General features: G+C 50.1%; 1 protein-coding gene across 1 annotated transcript in view; it reads right to left on the bottom strand.

Annotated features, from left to right (window-relative positions):
* The window catches only part of RORC (RAR related orphan receptor C), a gene marked incomplete at both ends in the record, with an annotated part of 42027 nt that overhangs the window by 6645 nt on the left and 18270 nt on the right, over nt 1-17112 (bottom strand). Inside the window, 8 exons of the mRNA XM_080692960.1 lie at nt 595-704; nt 4802-4912; nt 5067-5174; nt 5293-5425; nt 8327-8448; nt 9123-9581; nt 11770-11911; nt 12202-12287. Of these exons, the coding sequence (XP_080549086.1) occupies nt 595-704; nt 4802-4912; nt 5067-5174; nt 5293-5425; nt 8327-8448; nt 9123-9581; nt 11770-11911; nt 12202-12287 (1271 nt within the window). The remainder of the gene's footprint in view (nt 1-594; nt 705-4801; nt 4913-5066; nt 5175-5292; nt 5426-8326; nt 8449-9122; nt 9582-11769; nt 11912-12201; nt 12288-17112) is intronic.

Here is a 17112-nt window from a genome sequence, read left to right as displayed (position 1 = left end):
CCAGCATTCGGGAGGCTGAGATCAGAGGATCGCGGTTCGCGGACAGCCTCAGCTACTTAGTGAGGCCTCTGCAACTCAGTGAGACCCGGATTCAAAATAAAAAAAAAAAAAACAGGGCAGGGGGTGTAGCTCGGAGGTCGAATGCCCCTGGGTTCCATCTCCAGACCCACAAAAAAAAAAAAAAAAAAAAGCTTCTTGGTGTGGGGGGCTGGAGATGTAGCTCAGTGGTAGAGAACTTGCGTAGCACGTGGAGGTCCTGGATTTAACCCCCAGTACTAAAAACAAAATAAAAAAAGTTCTCTTGGTGGGGGAAGAGGGGAATCTGTATCTTTCCACAGTGCTTTGTAAAGCAGGTACCGACTAAGTGTTGGCTATATTAAACCAAATTGTTCCCTGGAGGTCTCTTCCAATTCCAATTCCAGGCTCTTTAACTTTCCATCTCTCTGCACACAGAAGTAGCTGAGCCCTCCCTGGGTCCCTGCTGCTGTTGCTAGCGCTCACAGGCACGGTGGCCCCGGGCGCTCCCTCCTCTGTACCCGCAGAGGCTGGCCGTGACGTCACCGCCCTCAGCAGCCGGGGACAGCGGGCGCTTACCTTTGCCAGGATTCCTTGGCGATGAGTCCTGCAGAGGTGGTGACGAAAGGCTAGCTCCAGATTGTACTGCAGCTGCTCGACTTTCCTTCTCTCCTGGAGCCCTGGCCGATCTGAAGAAGGGGATGGGATCGGAGTGAGAACAGAAAGGACATGGAAGCCGGGCGTGGTGGCGCACGCTTGTCATCCCAGCATTCCGGAGGCTGAGACAGGAGGATCGTAGTTCGCGGACAGCCTCGGCTACTTAGTGAGGCCCTCTGCAACTCAGTGAGACCCGGTTTCAAAATAAAGAATAAAATAAATAGGGCAGTGGGTGTAGCTCAGAGGTCGAATGCCCCTGGGTACCATCCCTAGACCCACAAAAAAAAAAAAAAAAAAAGAAAGGACATAGATGATTACTTCCATCAAAGGGGCGTATTCTACTGTGTGTGTGTGTGTGTGTGTGTGTGTGTGTGTGTGTGGTGCTGGGGATGCAAACCAGGGCAGTTCTACCTCTGAGCCATGCCTCGGCCCTATTTTATGTTTTAGTTTGAAACAGGGTCTCACTAGAGTCGGGTGTGCAGGTGCACCCTTGTAATCCCAGCATTTTGGGAGACTGAGACAGGAGGATCGTGGGTTCAAAGCCAGCATCGACAACTTAGCAAGGCTCTCAGCAACCTAGTGAGACTTGGCTCCCGAATAAGAATAAAATCAGCCTTTGGGAGGCTGAGACAGGACGATCGTGGTTCGTGGACAGCCTCAGCTATTTAGTGAGGCCCTCTGCAACTCAGTGCGACCCGGTTTCAAAATAAAGAATAAAATATAGGGCTGGAAGTGTAGCTCGGAGGTCGACTGCCCCTGGGTTCCACCCCAGTACCGCAAAAATAAATAAATAAATAAATAAATAAATAAATAAATAAATAAATCAGGCTGAGAGTGTAGCTCAGAGGTAGAATGCCTCTGGGTTCAAACACCTAGTGCCAAAACAATCAATCAATCAATCAAACAAACACACACACACACACACACACACACACACACACACACACACACACGGTCTCACTGAGTTACTGAGAGTCTCACTATATTGTCCAGGTTCCTCCAACCTGAGATTCTCCTGTCTCAGCCTCTCAAAAACTGAGATTGTAGAGGTGTGTGTGTGTGACACCATGCTCAGCTTTTTTTTTTTTTTTTTTTCTTTTTTGGTACTTGGGGATTGAGCCCAGGGGCACTTTACCTCTGAGTATCCTTTATTTTTTTATATTTATTCATTTAGTGCTACCGAGAATTGAACCTCTGAGCTACACTCCCAGCCCTATTTTGTTTTTTGTTTTAAAACAGGGTCTTGCTAGGTTTCTAAGGCTAGCTGGGAACCTGCGATCTTCCCATCTCAGCCTCCCAAGTACTGGGGTTACAGGCATGTGCAAACACGCCCAGTTTATATTTTTTATTTATTTAATTTATTTAGTATTGCAGAACTAGGGATTGAACCCAATGGCATTCTACCTCCGAGCTACAACCCCAGCCCCATGTTATTCTTTATTTTGAAAAGGGCTCAATGAGTTGCAGAGGGCCTCACTAACTAGCTGAGGCTGGCTGCGAACCTGTGATCCTCCCATCTCAGCCTCCCAAGTTGGGATTACAACTGTGTGCCACCACACACACCCAGCCTTATTTTATTTTATTTATTTATTTTGAAACACTCTCACTTAGTATTTCTGAGGCAGGTCTCAAACCTGCAATCCTCTTATCTCAAACTCCTAAATACTGGGATTACAGGCGTGTGCCACCACGCCAGTCTTTATTTTGAAAAAGGGTCTTGATAAATTGCTGAGGTTGGCTTAGAACCTGAGATCCTTCTGCCTCAGCCTCTCAAGTACTGGGATTACAGGCATGTGCCACCATGCCTGGCTGGCATATTGTATCTTTCGGACTTCTATGCTGGAGAGAGACCTTCTGAGCTGTGTGTGTGTGTGTGTGTGTGTGTGTGTGTGTGTGTGTGTGTGTTTGCATGCAAGCATGCATGTGTGTGTCTGCCTGTCTTGGTTTCTTGGTTTGAAATGGTAAGCTCTGGGACCCTGGGCTTGGCTAGTCATCTACAAGGGACCCTGGGAGGAGGGGAAAAAAGAAGCCAGGGGTGGTGGTGCCTGTTTGTAATCCTGGGAGGCTGAGACAGGTGGATGCAGGTACAGGTTCACAGACGGCTTCAGCTACTTTGTGAGGACCTTTGCAACTCAATGAAACTCTGTTTCAAAATAAAGAATAAAAAATAGGGCTGGGGGTATAAGCAGGAAGGTAGAGTGCCCCTAGGTTCCATCCCCAGTACTAGAAAAAAAGTAAGAGCCCGTCGTGGTAGCACAGGTTTGTAAGCTTGTAATTCCCGCACTTGGGAGGCAGAGACAGGAGGATCACGCAGGTTCGAAGCCAGCCTTTCTGTTTCTAAATAAAAGAGACCCTGTTCAAATAAGACCCTGTTTCCAAATAAAAAATATAAACTAGGTCTGGGAATAAGACCCTGTTTCAAAATAACAAACAGCCTGGCATGGTGGCCCATGCCTGTAATTTTAGTACTTGGGAGGCTGAGACAGGAGGATCTCAGGTTCAAGGCCAGCCTCTGCTACTTAGTGAGACTCTTGTTTCTAAATTTAAAAAAAAAAATCAAAAAAGGTTGGGTATAGCTCAGAGGTACAATGTCCTAGGTTCAATCCCCAGGGCCAACCCCTCCCAAAATAATAATAAATAAATAATTTGGGTGCAGCCCAGATAAAATCTCTTGAAGCATGAGATTAGTAGTAGTAACAGCTTAGTAGTAGTAGCTTTTCTTTTTTTTTTTGTTTTGGGGATTGAACCCCGGGGCATCTCCTCTGAGCTATACCTCCAGCCCTTTTTAATGTTATTTCTTTGTTTTGAAACAGGGTATCGCTAGGTTGCTGAGAGCCTCATTAAGTTGCTGAGGTTGGTCTCAAACTTGCAATCCTCTCGTCTCGGTCTCTTGTGAACTGGGATTACAGACGTGAGCCGCCGTGTCGGGCGCGGCAATAGATTCTCCAGCTCCTCAGGGGATTCCAAGGTGTGCGTCAAGGGACGCACTGTCACGCACTGACAATCAGACTAATTTCTCTCAGGGAAGTAGCTCATTTCCTCTCCCCGTTTCTATAGATCCACTTGGTGATGCTCTTGTGCACCCCAGAATCTTCATTTATGTTTGTGTGTGTGTGTGTGTGTGTGTGTGTGTGTGTGTGTGTGTGTGTCTGGGTATTGAAGCCATGGCCATTCTACTTCTGAGCTACACTCTTTTTTAAATTTAAATTTTATTTTATATTTTGTGGTTCTAGGGATTCAACTGATTCAACCCAAGGACATTCTACCTCCAAGCTACACCCCAGCCCTTTTTTATTTTAATTTTGAAACAGGGTCTCACTAGGTTGATGAGATTATCATTACTTGCTGAGGCTGTCCTCGAACCTGAGATCCTACTGTCTTAGCCTCCCAAGTACTGGGATTACTATTACAAGCGTGCACCACCATGCACAGCTTTCCTATTTGTTTGTTTGTTTATTTATTTATTTTAGTACTGGGGATGGAACCCAGGGGTATTCTACCTCCGAGCTGCACCCCTAGCCCTGTTTTTTGTTGTTTTTTTTGTTTTGTGGTACTGGGAGTGGAACCCAGAGGCTTTCTACCTCCGGGCTATACTTCCAGACCTGTTTTTATACTTTATTTGGAAACAGGGTCTCACTAAGTTGCTGAGAACCTCACTCAGTAGTTGAGGCTGGCTTTGAACCTCCTGTCTCAGCCTCCCAAACGCAGGGATTACAAGCGTGCGCCACCACGCCTGGCTCTAGCCCTGTTTTTATTCTTTATTTTGAAACAGGGTCTCACTGAGTTGCAAAGGGTCTTACTCTGTAGCTGAGGTTGTCCTCAAACCACGATCCTCCTGTCTCATCCTCCCAAATGCTGGGGTTACAAGTGTGTGACACCACCCCCGGCTATTTTTGTATTTTTGAAACAGGGTTTCTCTGAGCTGCTGAGGCCTATTCTGAAACCTGCGATCCTCCTGTCTCAGCTTCCCAAGTACTGGGATTACAGGTGTGTGTCACCACGCCCTGGTGATTTTAACACATTTTATGGTACAGCCATACTGGACAATATAGCTCACTGTGCGGTTTCATGCAATCTCCCAGCTTTCACCTCTTCCCCCGGCGCCCCGCCCCAGCCCAGCAACACTCACGGGCATTGATGAGAACCAGAGCAGTGTAGAGGGCGATCTCATCCTCAGAAAAGCGCAAGGCACTGAGAGAGTGGCAGAAGTCGAAGATGGAGCTGATGAGCTCGCTGCAGCCTGGGGGAATAGAATTGGGCAGGTGAGCAGGGCGGGGGAGACCCTGGGGCCCCAGGAGCGCCGCCCAGTGCGGAGCCCAGGGCAGCTGAGCCGGCCAAGCAGGTGCTCTGGGGTCGCCACCAGGGTCCTCACCCTCACTCCCCCTGCCCCTCACCCAAGGCTCGGAACAGCTCCACGCCGCCGTATTTGCCTTCAAAAAAGACGGTGTGGTTGTCAGCGTTGTAGGCCCTGCACATCCTGACCAGCACGACTTCCATTGCCCCTGGACAGTGGGGAGAAAGAGGGAGGGCGGCCTCAAGCAGAACCAGAGCGGCCCCAAGCCCTCGGTGGCCTGGTTTCCCAGGCCACCTCCACCCGCCGCCCGTTCCTCTCTCGCGCACCTGCTTTCAGTAGCACGATCTGGTCATTCTGGCAGAGCTCCATAAAGCCCGACAGCCTCTTGGCGAACTCCACTACGTACTGGATGGCCTCGGTGAGGCGGTGGGCGCAGCGCTCCCACATCTCCCACACGGACTGCAGGGGAAGGGGCGCCCATGAGCCCTCCACACGGCTCTGCTATGGTGACAGGACCCCCTGCCTAGCACTGTGCTGGGTGGGGGGGACAGCTTCCTGTCTTCTTATCTTTATGTGTGTGTGCGTGGGGTACTGGGGATGGAACCTAGGGGCATTCTACCTCCAAGCGACGCCCCAGCCCCATTTTTTTTATTCCTTATTTTGAAACAGGGCCTCACTAAATTTCTGAGAACCTTACTAAGTAGCTCAGGCTGGCCACGAACCTGCAATCCTCCCGTCTCAGCCTCCCAAGTACTGGGATGACAAGCATGCACCACCACGCCTGGCTTACATGTCGCCATTTTTATCTTGTGTGTGTGTGTGTGTGTGTGTGTGTGTGTGTGTTACTGGAGATTGAACCCAGAGGCATTCTACCATGTGTGACACCCCCAGCTCTTTTTTATTTTTAATTTTGAAACACAGTCTCATTTGCCAGGTCTTACTAAATTGCTGAGGCTTGCCATCATCCCATCTCCTGGGATCCTCCTAAATCCTCAGATTACGGGCATCTGCTGGACACCGGCACTTTTTAAAGCCTAATCGCAGCTGGGCGTGGTGGTGCATGCTTGTAATCACAGTACTTGTGAGGCTGGGACAGGAGGATTGCAGGTTTGAGGGCAGCCTCAGCAAGTAGTGAGAATCTTATCAACCTAGCAAGACCCTGTTTCAAAATCAAAATAAAAAATAGGACTGGGGGTGTAACCTGGAGGTAGAATGCCCCTGGGTTCAATACCCAGTAACACACACACACACACACACACACACACACACACACACACAGGGCTGGGGGTGTAGTTTGGAGGTAGAATGCCCTTGAGTTCAATCCCTAGTACCATAAAAAAAAAAAATCTATTCTCAGCACAAATGCATCCAGGGGTCAGTCCCACTTACTAAGCATCCGCAAGTCCCCTCCCCCACCACCATGTTTCCTGCAGGAGAATAAAAAACATGACATACAGCTCTACCCTCAATTTGCATCTTGCAGAGGTAGAAAGGACACACTGCCTACCCCCCACACACACAAAGGACATGGCCAAGGTCTTAACCTAGAGAAACAAACATTAAGTGCCAAGTGAGTGTTTTTAGAGCAGGTGGTATTGTCAGCGTCAAAGGAGAAAGCATAAACTTCAGAGCCCAGTAGATCCGAAGTTGCTACTTTTGATTGTGAGGAAGTCTATTAACCTCTCTGAACTCAGTCTGTTAAAAAAAAAAAAAAAAGCCGGGCGTGGTGGTGCACGCTTGTAATCCCCGCGCTTGGGAGGCAGAGACAGGAGGATCGCGCAGGTTCGAAGCCAGCCGCGCGCGCTGGCTTAGGAGACCCTGTTTCCAAATAAAAATGTAAAAATAGGTCTGGGAGTGTAGCCCGGAGGTAGAAGGGCTTCCAGGAACCCCAGTACCACCAAACAAAAAAAAAAAAAAAAAAAAAAAAAAAAAAGGTATAAACCGGGTGTGGCGATACATGCTTATAATCCCAATACTTGGGAGGCAGAGACAGGAAGATGGCTGGTTCAAGGCCAGCCTCAGCCACTTAGTGACACCCTCAGCGACTTAGCAAGATCCTGTTTCAAAATAATAAAAGGAAGCCAGGCGTGGTGGCACACACCTGCAATCTCAGTACTTGGGAGGCTGGGACAGGAGGAGCTCAGGTTCAAGGACAGCCTCATCAAGTAGTGAGACTCTCAACCTAGTGAGACCCTGGCTCAGAGGTTGAATACCCCTGGGTTCAATCCCTAGTAACACACACACACACACACACACACACACACACACACACACACACACAGCCAGGCGTAGTGATGTATGCTTTTAATTCCAGTATTTAGGAGGCTGAGACAGAAGAATCACAGATTTGTGGCCAGCCTCAGTTACTTAGTGAGGCCCTCTGCAACTTAGTGAGACTCTGCTTCAAAATAAAGAATAAAAAATAGAGCTGGGGATCCAGGCGTGGTGTCTTAAGCCTGTAATCCCAGTACTTGGGAGGCTGAGATAGGAGGATCACAGGCTCAAGGACAGCCTCAGCAAATAGTAAGGATCTCATCAACCTAGCAAAACTCTGTTCCAAATAAGAAATAAAATCAGGCTGGGGTTGTAGCTTGAAGGTAGAATGCCTCTGGGTTCGATCCCCAGTACCTCCCCACAATAAATAAATAAATTAATTAATTAAAAACAGGGATGGGGGTATAGTTCAGAGGTAGAATGCCCCTGGGTTCAATTCCCAATAGAAAAGGAAAAAAAATAAAAAGGAATTAATGCCACTCTCACAATTTGGTTGTTAAAAGGCTGAGTATAATCTATGTAAGGTATTTAGCACTGTGCCTGTCAGGAAAAAAGTGTTTAATAAGAATCCCTGGGTATCTGATTATTGTTTATTGTTTATTTTTATTTTATTTATTTTTTTGTGTGTGTGTGGGTCTGGAGGTGGAACCCAGGGTCATCTGACCTCTAAGCTACACCCCCTGCCCTGTTTTTTTTTATTCTTTATTTTGAAACCAGAGTTGCAGAGGGCCTCACTAAATAGCTGAGGCTGTGTGCGAACCTGTGATCCTCCGGTCTCAGCCTCCCAAATGCTGGGATTACAAGCCTGCGCCACCACGCCCGGCTCGGATTATTGTTGATCTGAGGGAGGAGGAGGAAGGGGAGCTTGGGTGGTAGAGTTGGTAAGCTGAAGGCTGGGTTAAGATTTGAATAGGGGTAGGGACGAGCCTCCATTTTCTAGGCTGAGGAGAGACACAGAGACGCAAAACCAGGCTGAGAACACTTGTTGTGCCCGGGCCTGTCTGCCATGCCCTGCCCACCCAGCCCCGAGGTGTACGCAGGTCCGCATCTCCGGGCCCGCCCTCCCTGCGCCCATCCTAGCCTCACCTTCCTCTGGTAGCTGGTCACCTCCTCCCGGGAGAAGAGGTTGGCACGCTGTCGCATCAGGTCTTCCAAGCGCAGTTGACACGTCTCTCGGTAGGACTTACAGACATTCTGCACCAGGTGCTCTGCGGCCCGGGGAGAGAGCCGAGCTGGGTCTCAGCACCTTCTTCCCCAAGCTTCCCCATGCTCTGCCTTCCCTCTCAGCCCCCCAAATCCCCGGGGCTATTTATTTATTTTATTTTTGCAGTACTGGGGATGGAACCCAGGGGCGGTCTACCTCTGAGCTACATCCCCAGCCCTTTTTTTTTTTTTTTTTTTCTTGCAGTACTGGGGATGGAACCCAGGGGCATTCTACCTCTGAGCGACACCCCCAGCCCTATCTTTTATTCTTTATTTTGAAACAGGGTCTCACTGAGTTGCAAAGGGCCTCGCTAAGTAGCCGAGGTTGACTGCGAACCTGCCATCCTCCTATCTCAGCCTCCCAAATGCTGGGATGACAAGCGTGTGCCACCACGCCTGGAACTTTTAAAAAAATTTTAAAAATAGGTACTGGGGATTGAACCCAGGGGGCACTGTATCTCTGGGCTACACTCCCGGATCTGTTTTATTTTTTTATTTGCAAACAGGGTATCATTAAGTTGCTGAGGCTGGCCTCGAACTTCTGCTTCTCTTGCCTTGGCCTCTCAAGAACCGGGATTACGGGTGTGCACCACCACGCCCGTTCCAGGGGCTCTCATTTGGTTGACTTGGGGGGCTGGCAGAAGCTCCTCCCACCTCCTGGACCTCCTAGGCTGCTTACCTATCTCCGTCAGGGAGGCATAGGGCGCCTCCGGGGTGCCGCGGAAACTGGAGGTGCAGTAGCCATCTGGACCCTGTTCTGGTTCCCCAAGGCCGGGATGCCTGGGTCCTTCAAAGTGGAGTCCGCAAGTTCCAGGGGTGAGCTGGCTGCCCGTGCCGTAGACGCTCTGGCCGCCCTCAGCCTTGGCCAAGCTGTTGGAATATGAAGGCCCGGAGCCCGAGGCTCTCAAAAGGCCGGGGGGACAGGCCGAGGCCTCGGGCAGGTCAGGCGAGGCGCCCAGGGGCAGCTGCCCATCGGGGAGCCCCGAGGTGTAGGTGAGGGCCTCCGCCCCGCGGCCCCCGGCTGGGGGCGTCTTGGCCACTTGATCGCGCTGCATCTGCTGCTGCTGCTGCAGCTGTTTCTGTACCTCCGCATGCAGGCTGTCCCTCTGCTTCTTGGACATGCGGCCAAATTTGACGGCTGAAGGAGTCCAGGGATGGGGAGGCAGGAAATGCAGGGCGGGGGCAACAGTTACCAGACGGACCTGCTGTTCTCTGACTCCAAGCCCAGCTTCTCCAGCCTCGCCCGGGAGCCTCCCTTCGGAGCACCGAGTCACAGCGCCCCCACCCCCTTGTTCCCTTGGGATAAGCCGGGCCTGCCATTTCCATCTCCTGAGCCAAATCTTCCCAGGGTTCAACGGCTTCTTCTAGTGGCAGGACTGAGGCGTGAACCAGGCTGGGTGGGGGGGTCTGGTCTCCTGAGACTGGGGCTGGGGAGGGGGAGGCCAAGTAGCGGGCCTAGGCTATATTGGGGTCAGCTCGCCTGCCTGGGAGGACCCGAGGCAGAAGGCTGAGCGCACAGGTCTCCCTGTGGTCAGGTCTGCAGGCTCCCTAGTGACCTAGATATTCACCACAGCCCAACCCGGGCTCGGTGGCTCGCTTCTGAACATCCTCTTCTGCTCTCTTTCCTGCCCTCTGCCCCCACCCTGCCGCCCCTCCCAGGTGTGGGGCGCAGCCCCTCGCCCCGCCTGCCCCTGGCAACCCCACATGCTTCCTTTCGCTTGGTTATTTCGAGCGCAGAAAAGTGCTGACAGCCCTCTTCTGGATACTCCTCATCTGATACCCCCACCTCCACCCCAGCTCCCTCTGTGGTCGGGGACGGGATGGGGGGGGGTGAGGCCCTAGGACACCAGCCCCCCAACCTGGCCTGGGCTGTTCCCAGACTGGCCCTGGTCCCATGTCTGCCTGAAGTCCTGTTATCCTAGGATGTGACTGGGGCTGGGTGGGTCAGGGGGCGGTGGAGCTGAACTGAGGGTGACGGGGCAGGAGAGAAAGATGTAAAGACGGATGAGAGATGGGCAGAGGGGATAGCGTGAGCTGAATTCCTCTTGAGTAAGACAATAGGACAGGGCTGGGCCTTTGGGGAAAGGTTTGTTGGAGCAGAGCTTAAAGTTGGGGACTCTAAACAGCTTTGAGGGGGTAGCTTCAAAGAGAAGAGACCAGGGGCTATAGGGAGGAGGGCAGAGAGAGACCTCCAGGAGGGCAGGTTTTTTGTTGTTGTTGTTTTTGTTTTTGTGGTACTGAAGATTGAACCCAGGGGCATTCTACAGATCTGAGATACACCCCTAGCCCTATTTTTTTTTATTTATTTATTTATTTATTTATTTATTTATTTATTGCAGTACTGGGGATGGAACCCAGGGGCATTCTACCTCTGAGCTACATCCCTAGCTCTATTCTTTATTTTTTCTTTTCTTTTCTTTTTTTTGCGGATCTGGGGATAGAACCCAGGGGCATTTGACCCCCGAGCTACACCCCCATTTTTTATTCTTTATTTTTATTTTTTATTTTTATCTTTTTTTTTATTGCGGGTCTGGGGATGGAACCCAGGAGCATTTGACTTCCAAGCTACACCCCCTGCCCTATTTTTTATTCTTTATTTTGAAACAGGGTCTCACTAATTTGCAAAGGGCCTCACTAGGTAGCTGAGGCTATCCATGAACCACGATCCTCCAGTCTCAGCCTCCCAAATGCTGGGATTACAAGTGTGCGTCACCAAACCAGGTCTATTTTATTTGTGGTACTGAGGATTGAACCCAGGAGTGCCCTTTCTACCTTAGCCCTTTTTAATTTTTATTTATTTATTTATTGTTTTGGTGGTACTAGGGGTGGAACCCAGAGGCTTTCTACCTCCGGGCTATACTCCCAGACCTATTTTATATTTTATTTAGAAACAGGGTCTCACTAAGTTGCTGAGAGCCTCACTAAGTAGCTGAGGCTGGCTTCAGACCTGTGCGATCCTCCTGTCTCAGCCTCCCAAGCGCGGGGATTACAAGCCTGCACCACCACGCCCGGCTTTTATTTATTGTTTTGAAACAGGCTTTTCCTAGGTTGCTGAGTCTGGTTACTTTGCAGAGGCTGGCCTCGAACCTCCAATCCTCTTCTCTAGGCTTCCCAAGCACTGAGATTACAGGCATGGGCCACCACGCCCGGCTAAACAGGGACTCACTAAGTTGCTGAGAGCCTCAGGAAATTGCCCCAGAGGTTAGCTTCCAGCCTGCCAGCCTTCCAAGTACTGGGCTCCCAGGCATGCGCCACCATGCCCAGCTCAGGAGAGGCTTTTGCAGGCCCACCCCTGTGGACACCCGGGAAACCCCACCATGCCTCACCGTCTCGGGACATGCCCAGGGCCAAGCATTTCTGCAGGCGGCAGTGCTGGCATCGGTTCCGGCTGGTTCGGTCGATGGGGCAGCTCTGCTGGCGGGTGCAGGAGTAGGCCACGTTACACTGCTGGCTCCTGCGGAAGAAGCCCTGGAGAAGAGGGACACCGAGCCTGCTCACCCCGGCCGGGTGCCTGGGCCCCCTGTGGTTTCCATTTTAAACCCTACCCTCAAGTTTTCGGATCCATTTTTGGGGGGTGCACTTGCACTATGTCTTGTAATAATTTCCCCAGCTTAAGGCCAGGCCCTCCTGTGCTCAGGAACTCCCCCCACCCCCGCCCAAGCAGCTCCCTGGGCACTCCGGGAGACCACCAAGCCCCCAGCTCTGCAGAGACGCTGTGTGCGCATGCGCGAGTGCGTCCCCGAGCGCCTGCGTCTCACCTTGCACCCCTCACAGGTGATGACCCCGTAGTGGATCCCAGAGGACTTGTCCCCACAGATTTTGCAAGGGATCACTTCGATTTGTGCTGGAAGAGAGAAAGAGAAGTTAGTCAGCTAGGGGCCTGGTGTGCAATCCACCACCAGGCCCCCGGGCTGCAGACGCAGGTGCCCTGGCTTCTCCCGCTTCTCACCATTTTCCTCTTGCAAAATTGAGGGAGAAAGCCCAGCGTGGTGGCGCACGCTGTAATCCCAGTACTTGGGAGGCTGAGACAGGAGGATCGCAGGTTCAAGGACAGCCTCAGCAAGTAGTGAGACTCTCATCAACCTAGCTAGATCCTGTTTTAAAATAAAAATACAATAAGCCAGGCGTGGTGGCACACACTTGTAATCCCAGCCCTTGGGAGGCTGAGACAGGAGGATCGCACAGGTTCGAAGCGAGCCTCAGCTACTTAGTGAGGCTCTCAGCAACTTAGTGAGACCCTGTTTCCAAATAAAATATTAAAAAAAAAAAATAGGTCTGGGAGTATAGCCCGGAGGTAGAAAAGCTCCTGGTTTCCACCCCCAGTACCACAAAATAAATATGGCAACTCAGTGAGACCCTGTTTCAAAATAAAGAATAAAAAATAGGGCTGGGGGTGTAGCTCAGAGGTAGAATGCCCCTGGGTTTCATCCCCAGTACCGCAAAATAAATAAATAAATAAAAATAAAAATAATAAAAATAAAAAATAAAATATAAATAAAATAAAATAAAAAATAAAATGAAAATAAAATAGGGTTAGAGGTGTAGCTCAGAGATAGAATTCCCCCAGGGTTCAATCCCCAATACCGCAAAAATAAAGAAAAAAGAAAAGAAAAAAGATTGCTTCTTAGCAGAGGCCCTGAGGAGACTGTCCCCCAGGTGTGGTGGGTGGACTGTAATCCCAGTATTTAGGAAGATGAGACGAGAGAATCACAGGTTCGAGATCAGCCTCAGCAACTTAGTGAGACCGAGTTTTAAAAGACAGGAGGATCGCAGATTCGACACAGCCTCAGTTACTTAACAAGGCTCTCCATAACTTAGTGAGACCCTGCTTCAAAATAAAAAATAAAATTGGGCTGGGGGTGTAGCTCAGAGGTAGAATGCCCCCTGGGTTCCATCCCTAGTACCACAAAAATAAATAAATAGATAAATAAGTAAATAAATAAAATTGGGTTGGGGTGTAGCTGGGAGGTAGAATGCCTCTGGGTTCGATCTCCAGTACTGCAAAAAGTAAAATAAAATAAAATAGAAAATAAAAAGGACTGGGGGTATAGCTAAGAAGAAGACCACCTCTGGATTCAATCCTCAGTACCCTTCCCCCCAAAAAAGAAGCTGTCTCTTGTTTCACAGAGGAGGGGTGCAACCGGGAGAGGGACAGCGCTACAGAGGCAGAAGGACAGCTGTGAGAGGCACCTGCTCGGCCCAGTCACCTGCTTCCCTCCAAGGGGCTTCTTCTGTCTCTCCCTGCCCCTCCAGGGCTTGGCTCCCACGAGCAGAGCAGAGCGTGGGGCAGGCCAGGCAGGAGGTAACAGCAGCTCTGCAAGAAGCCAGCCATCCTCAGCCAGACAGAGGAAGCCTAGGGAGGGCGGTGCAGAGCCCGGGAGCCCAGAGGTGGGGCCCACAGTGGGTGTGGAGAGGCCGGGAAGATGCTGGAGAGGGAGTGCAGGAGATAAGGCGCAATCACCAGGTCTCTCTCGAGAAGGTAGGGAGCCAGGCGTGGTGGCGCAAGCTTGTAATCCCACATTTGGGAGGCTGAGACAGGAGGATCGCGGTTCACCGACATCCTCAGCTACTACTTAGTGAGGCCCTTGGCAACTCAGTGAGACCGTTTCAAAATAAAGAATAAAAAATAGGGCTGGGGGTGTAGCTCAGAGGTAGAATGCCCCTGGGTTTCATCCCCAGTACCACAAAATAAATAAATTAATTAATTAATTAATTAAATAAAAATAAAAATAAACTGGGGTCTAGCTCAGAGGTAGAAGCTTCTGGGTTCAATCTCTAGTACTACAAAACAAAACAAGAACAATAAAATATAGTGTCTGAAAGTACACCGGAAGAGGTGGCCCACACTTGTAATCTTGGTGATTTGGGAGGTCAAGACAGGAGGATTACTACAAGTTAGTTCAGAGCTAGGCTAGCCTGGGCAAGTTAGTGGGACCTGATCGCAAAATAAAAAGGTAATGGTGGTGCATGCCTGTAATACCATCACAGGTCTGAGGCTAGCCTTAGCAACTTTATTTAGCAAGACCCTGTTTCAAAATTAAAAATACAAAGGGCTGGGAGTGTAGCTCAGAGGTAGAATACTCCTGGGTTCAATCAATCCCCAGTACTAATAAATAAATACATATATACATACAAACAAAAGGTTACAAGGACTGGGCATGTAGTTCAGTGATAGAATTCTCCTGAATTGAAGTCCTACTAACATAAAAGAAAAGAAAAGAAAAAGCTGGGTGTGGTGGCGCACGCTTGTAATCCCAGTATTGAGGAGGCTGAGACAGGAGGATCACTCAGGTTCAAAGCCAGCCTCAGCTACTTAGTGAGGCTCTCAGCAACTTAGTGAGACCCTGTTTCCAAATAAAATATAAAATAGGTCTGGGAGTATAGCCTGGAGGTTGAAAGCCTCTGGGTTCCACCCCTAGTACCATAAAAAAAAAAAAGACTATAGACCATCTCATCCACTAGTCCACTTGACAGAAGAACAGTAGGCCCGTTATCAGAAAGGCTGCTGGCCAGGCCCGCACAGCCGGTCTGCCCCAGAGCTGGGTGTCCATCTGGACCCCATGACTGTCCACCACGTCATGTGTACAGGGCTTCTGGGGTACACGTGTCAACGGGCAGGCTTGAAGGCATCCTTTCGTATGTGTGTATGTACATGAAAGGTATATGCGCTTTGATCCCAACAGAATGTCTGCTTCTAGTAGTGTATACCCTTGTGTATATATGGTGCAAGAGACTGAACCCACCCAGGAACATTCTATCTCCGAACTATACACCCAGCGCTTTTCAAGTTTTTTTAATCTTAATATTTTTCTTGTTAGTACTGGGGATTGAACCCAGAAACATTGTACAGCTGGGCTACACCCCCAGCCCTATTTTATTTTTACTTTTATTTTTATTTTGTGGTACTAGGGGTGAAACTCACGGGGTTTTCTACCTCCGGGATATACTCCCAGACCTATTTTATACTTTATTTGGAAACAGGGTCTCACTAAGTTGCTGAGAGCCTCACTCAGTAGCTGAGGCTGGCTTCGAACCTGTGCGATCCTCCTGTCTCAGCTTCTCAAGTGCTGGGATTACGAGTATGCGCCACCACATCCGGCTTTATTTTTATTTTGAAACAAGGTCTCACTAAGGCTGGTCACAAACCAGTGATCCTCTTGTCTCAGGCTCCCAAGTACTGGGGATTACAAGCATGCACCACCATGCCTAGGTTAACTTTTTTCTCTTCTTCTTTTTTTTTTTTTTTTTTTTTGTATGTATATTATTGGGATTGGATCCAGTGGCCTTCTACCTCTGAGTTATACCCCCAGCTCTATTTTATTTTATTTTATTATTTTTTTGTGTGGTACTGAGGATTGAACCCAGGGATATTCTGCTCTGAGCTACATCCCCAGCCTTTTTTTTTTTTTTTAACAGTACTGGGGATAGAATCTAGGGGCATTCTACCTCTGAGATACAGCCCTAGCCTTATTTTTATATTTTTTATTTTGAAACAGGGTTGCAAAGGGCCTCACTAAGCAGCTGAGGGTGTCTTCAAACTGTGATCCTCCTGTCTCAACTTCCCAAGTACAGGGATTATAAGCATGGGCCACCACTCCTAGCTCTATTTTATTTTGAAACAGGGTCTTGCTAAGTTGCTGAGGGGTTCGTGCTAACTTCCTGAGGCTGGCCTCAAACCTCTGATCTTCCTGTCTCAGCCTCTCAAGTACTGGGATGACAGGTGCGTGCCACCCCGCCCGGCCACGCGTGCATATTTGTATGTGACAGTTTGCTCAGCGGGTACCAGGACCCAGGTTCGCACCTGTGAGGAGCTCACTGTGAGCTGTGCACGCTCAGCCTCTCCAGGTTCATCTCTTCACCTCCCCCATCCCGGTCAAGGCCCTCAGCTCTGGCCTGTGTTTCAAGTGACCAGTAGGTGGCTTTCTCCCAGCCTGTCCTTGAAAGGCAGCTGGGCTGAGCTTTGGGATCTCTGGGTGTTTTGCTCTCCCAAGGGCACCATCGGTGAATGACTGGTTTCCCCTCCAGCCGCAGAGGCTAGGGGTGGACCAGGCTAGGAATATGGTCTAGAGCTTGTGACTTGTCTCACATCCCAGGGGCAGAGGAAGTGTCCCTGAGGGGGCCCACACTTTGGCCTGGGCCCTGGCCACACATAGGGCTTGCTGACATTAGATGGAGAGGAAGACAGGGCTTGCCCACCACTCTCTGTAATACTGTTTCCGCCATCCTTACGCCATCGTCCTCAGGGCCAGCCTTGAGCTGAGTCAATTGTATAGTAGCTGCTTCCTCCAGGGGACAGGGCACATGGCTGGCTGACATCCCGTAGGACTTGGGTCCTTTCCCCCACCCCCAGCCAAGGTGGCCGCCTGACACTGCACAGGAAGTTGTGGTTGCCCTGAGACCTGAGGGCACGTGAGCTTTTCAGATTCTTTCCAGTAAATTAGCCGGGCGTGGTGGTGCACACTTGTAATCCCAGCATTTGGGAGGCTGAGACAGGGGGATCACGGTTTGAGGACAGCCTCAGCTACTTAGTGAGGCCCTCTGCAACTCAGTGAGACCCTGTTTCCAAATAAAGAATAAGGCTGGGTGTGGTGGTGCGCACTTGTAATCCCCGCGCTTGGGAGGCGGAGACAGGAGGATCACGCAAGTTCAAAGCCAGCCTTGCTGGTTTA

The sequence above is a fragment of the Muscardinus avellanarius genome, assembly GCF_963383645.1.
Source record: "Muscardinus avellanarius genome assembly, chromosome: 3".
In the NCBI taxonomy this organism is placed as follows: Eukaryota; Metazoa; Chordata; class Mammalia; order Rodentia; family Gliridae; genus Muscardinus; species Muscardinus avellanarius.
The sequence above is the reverse complement of the archived record's forward strand: the minus strand, read 5'-3'. Positions and strand labels throughout refer to the sequence as shown.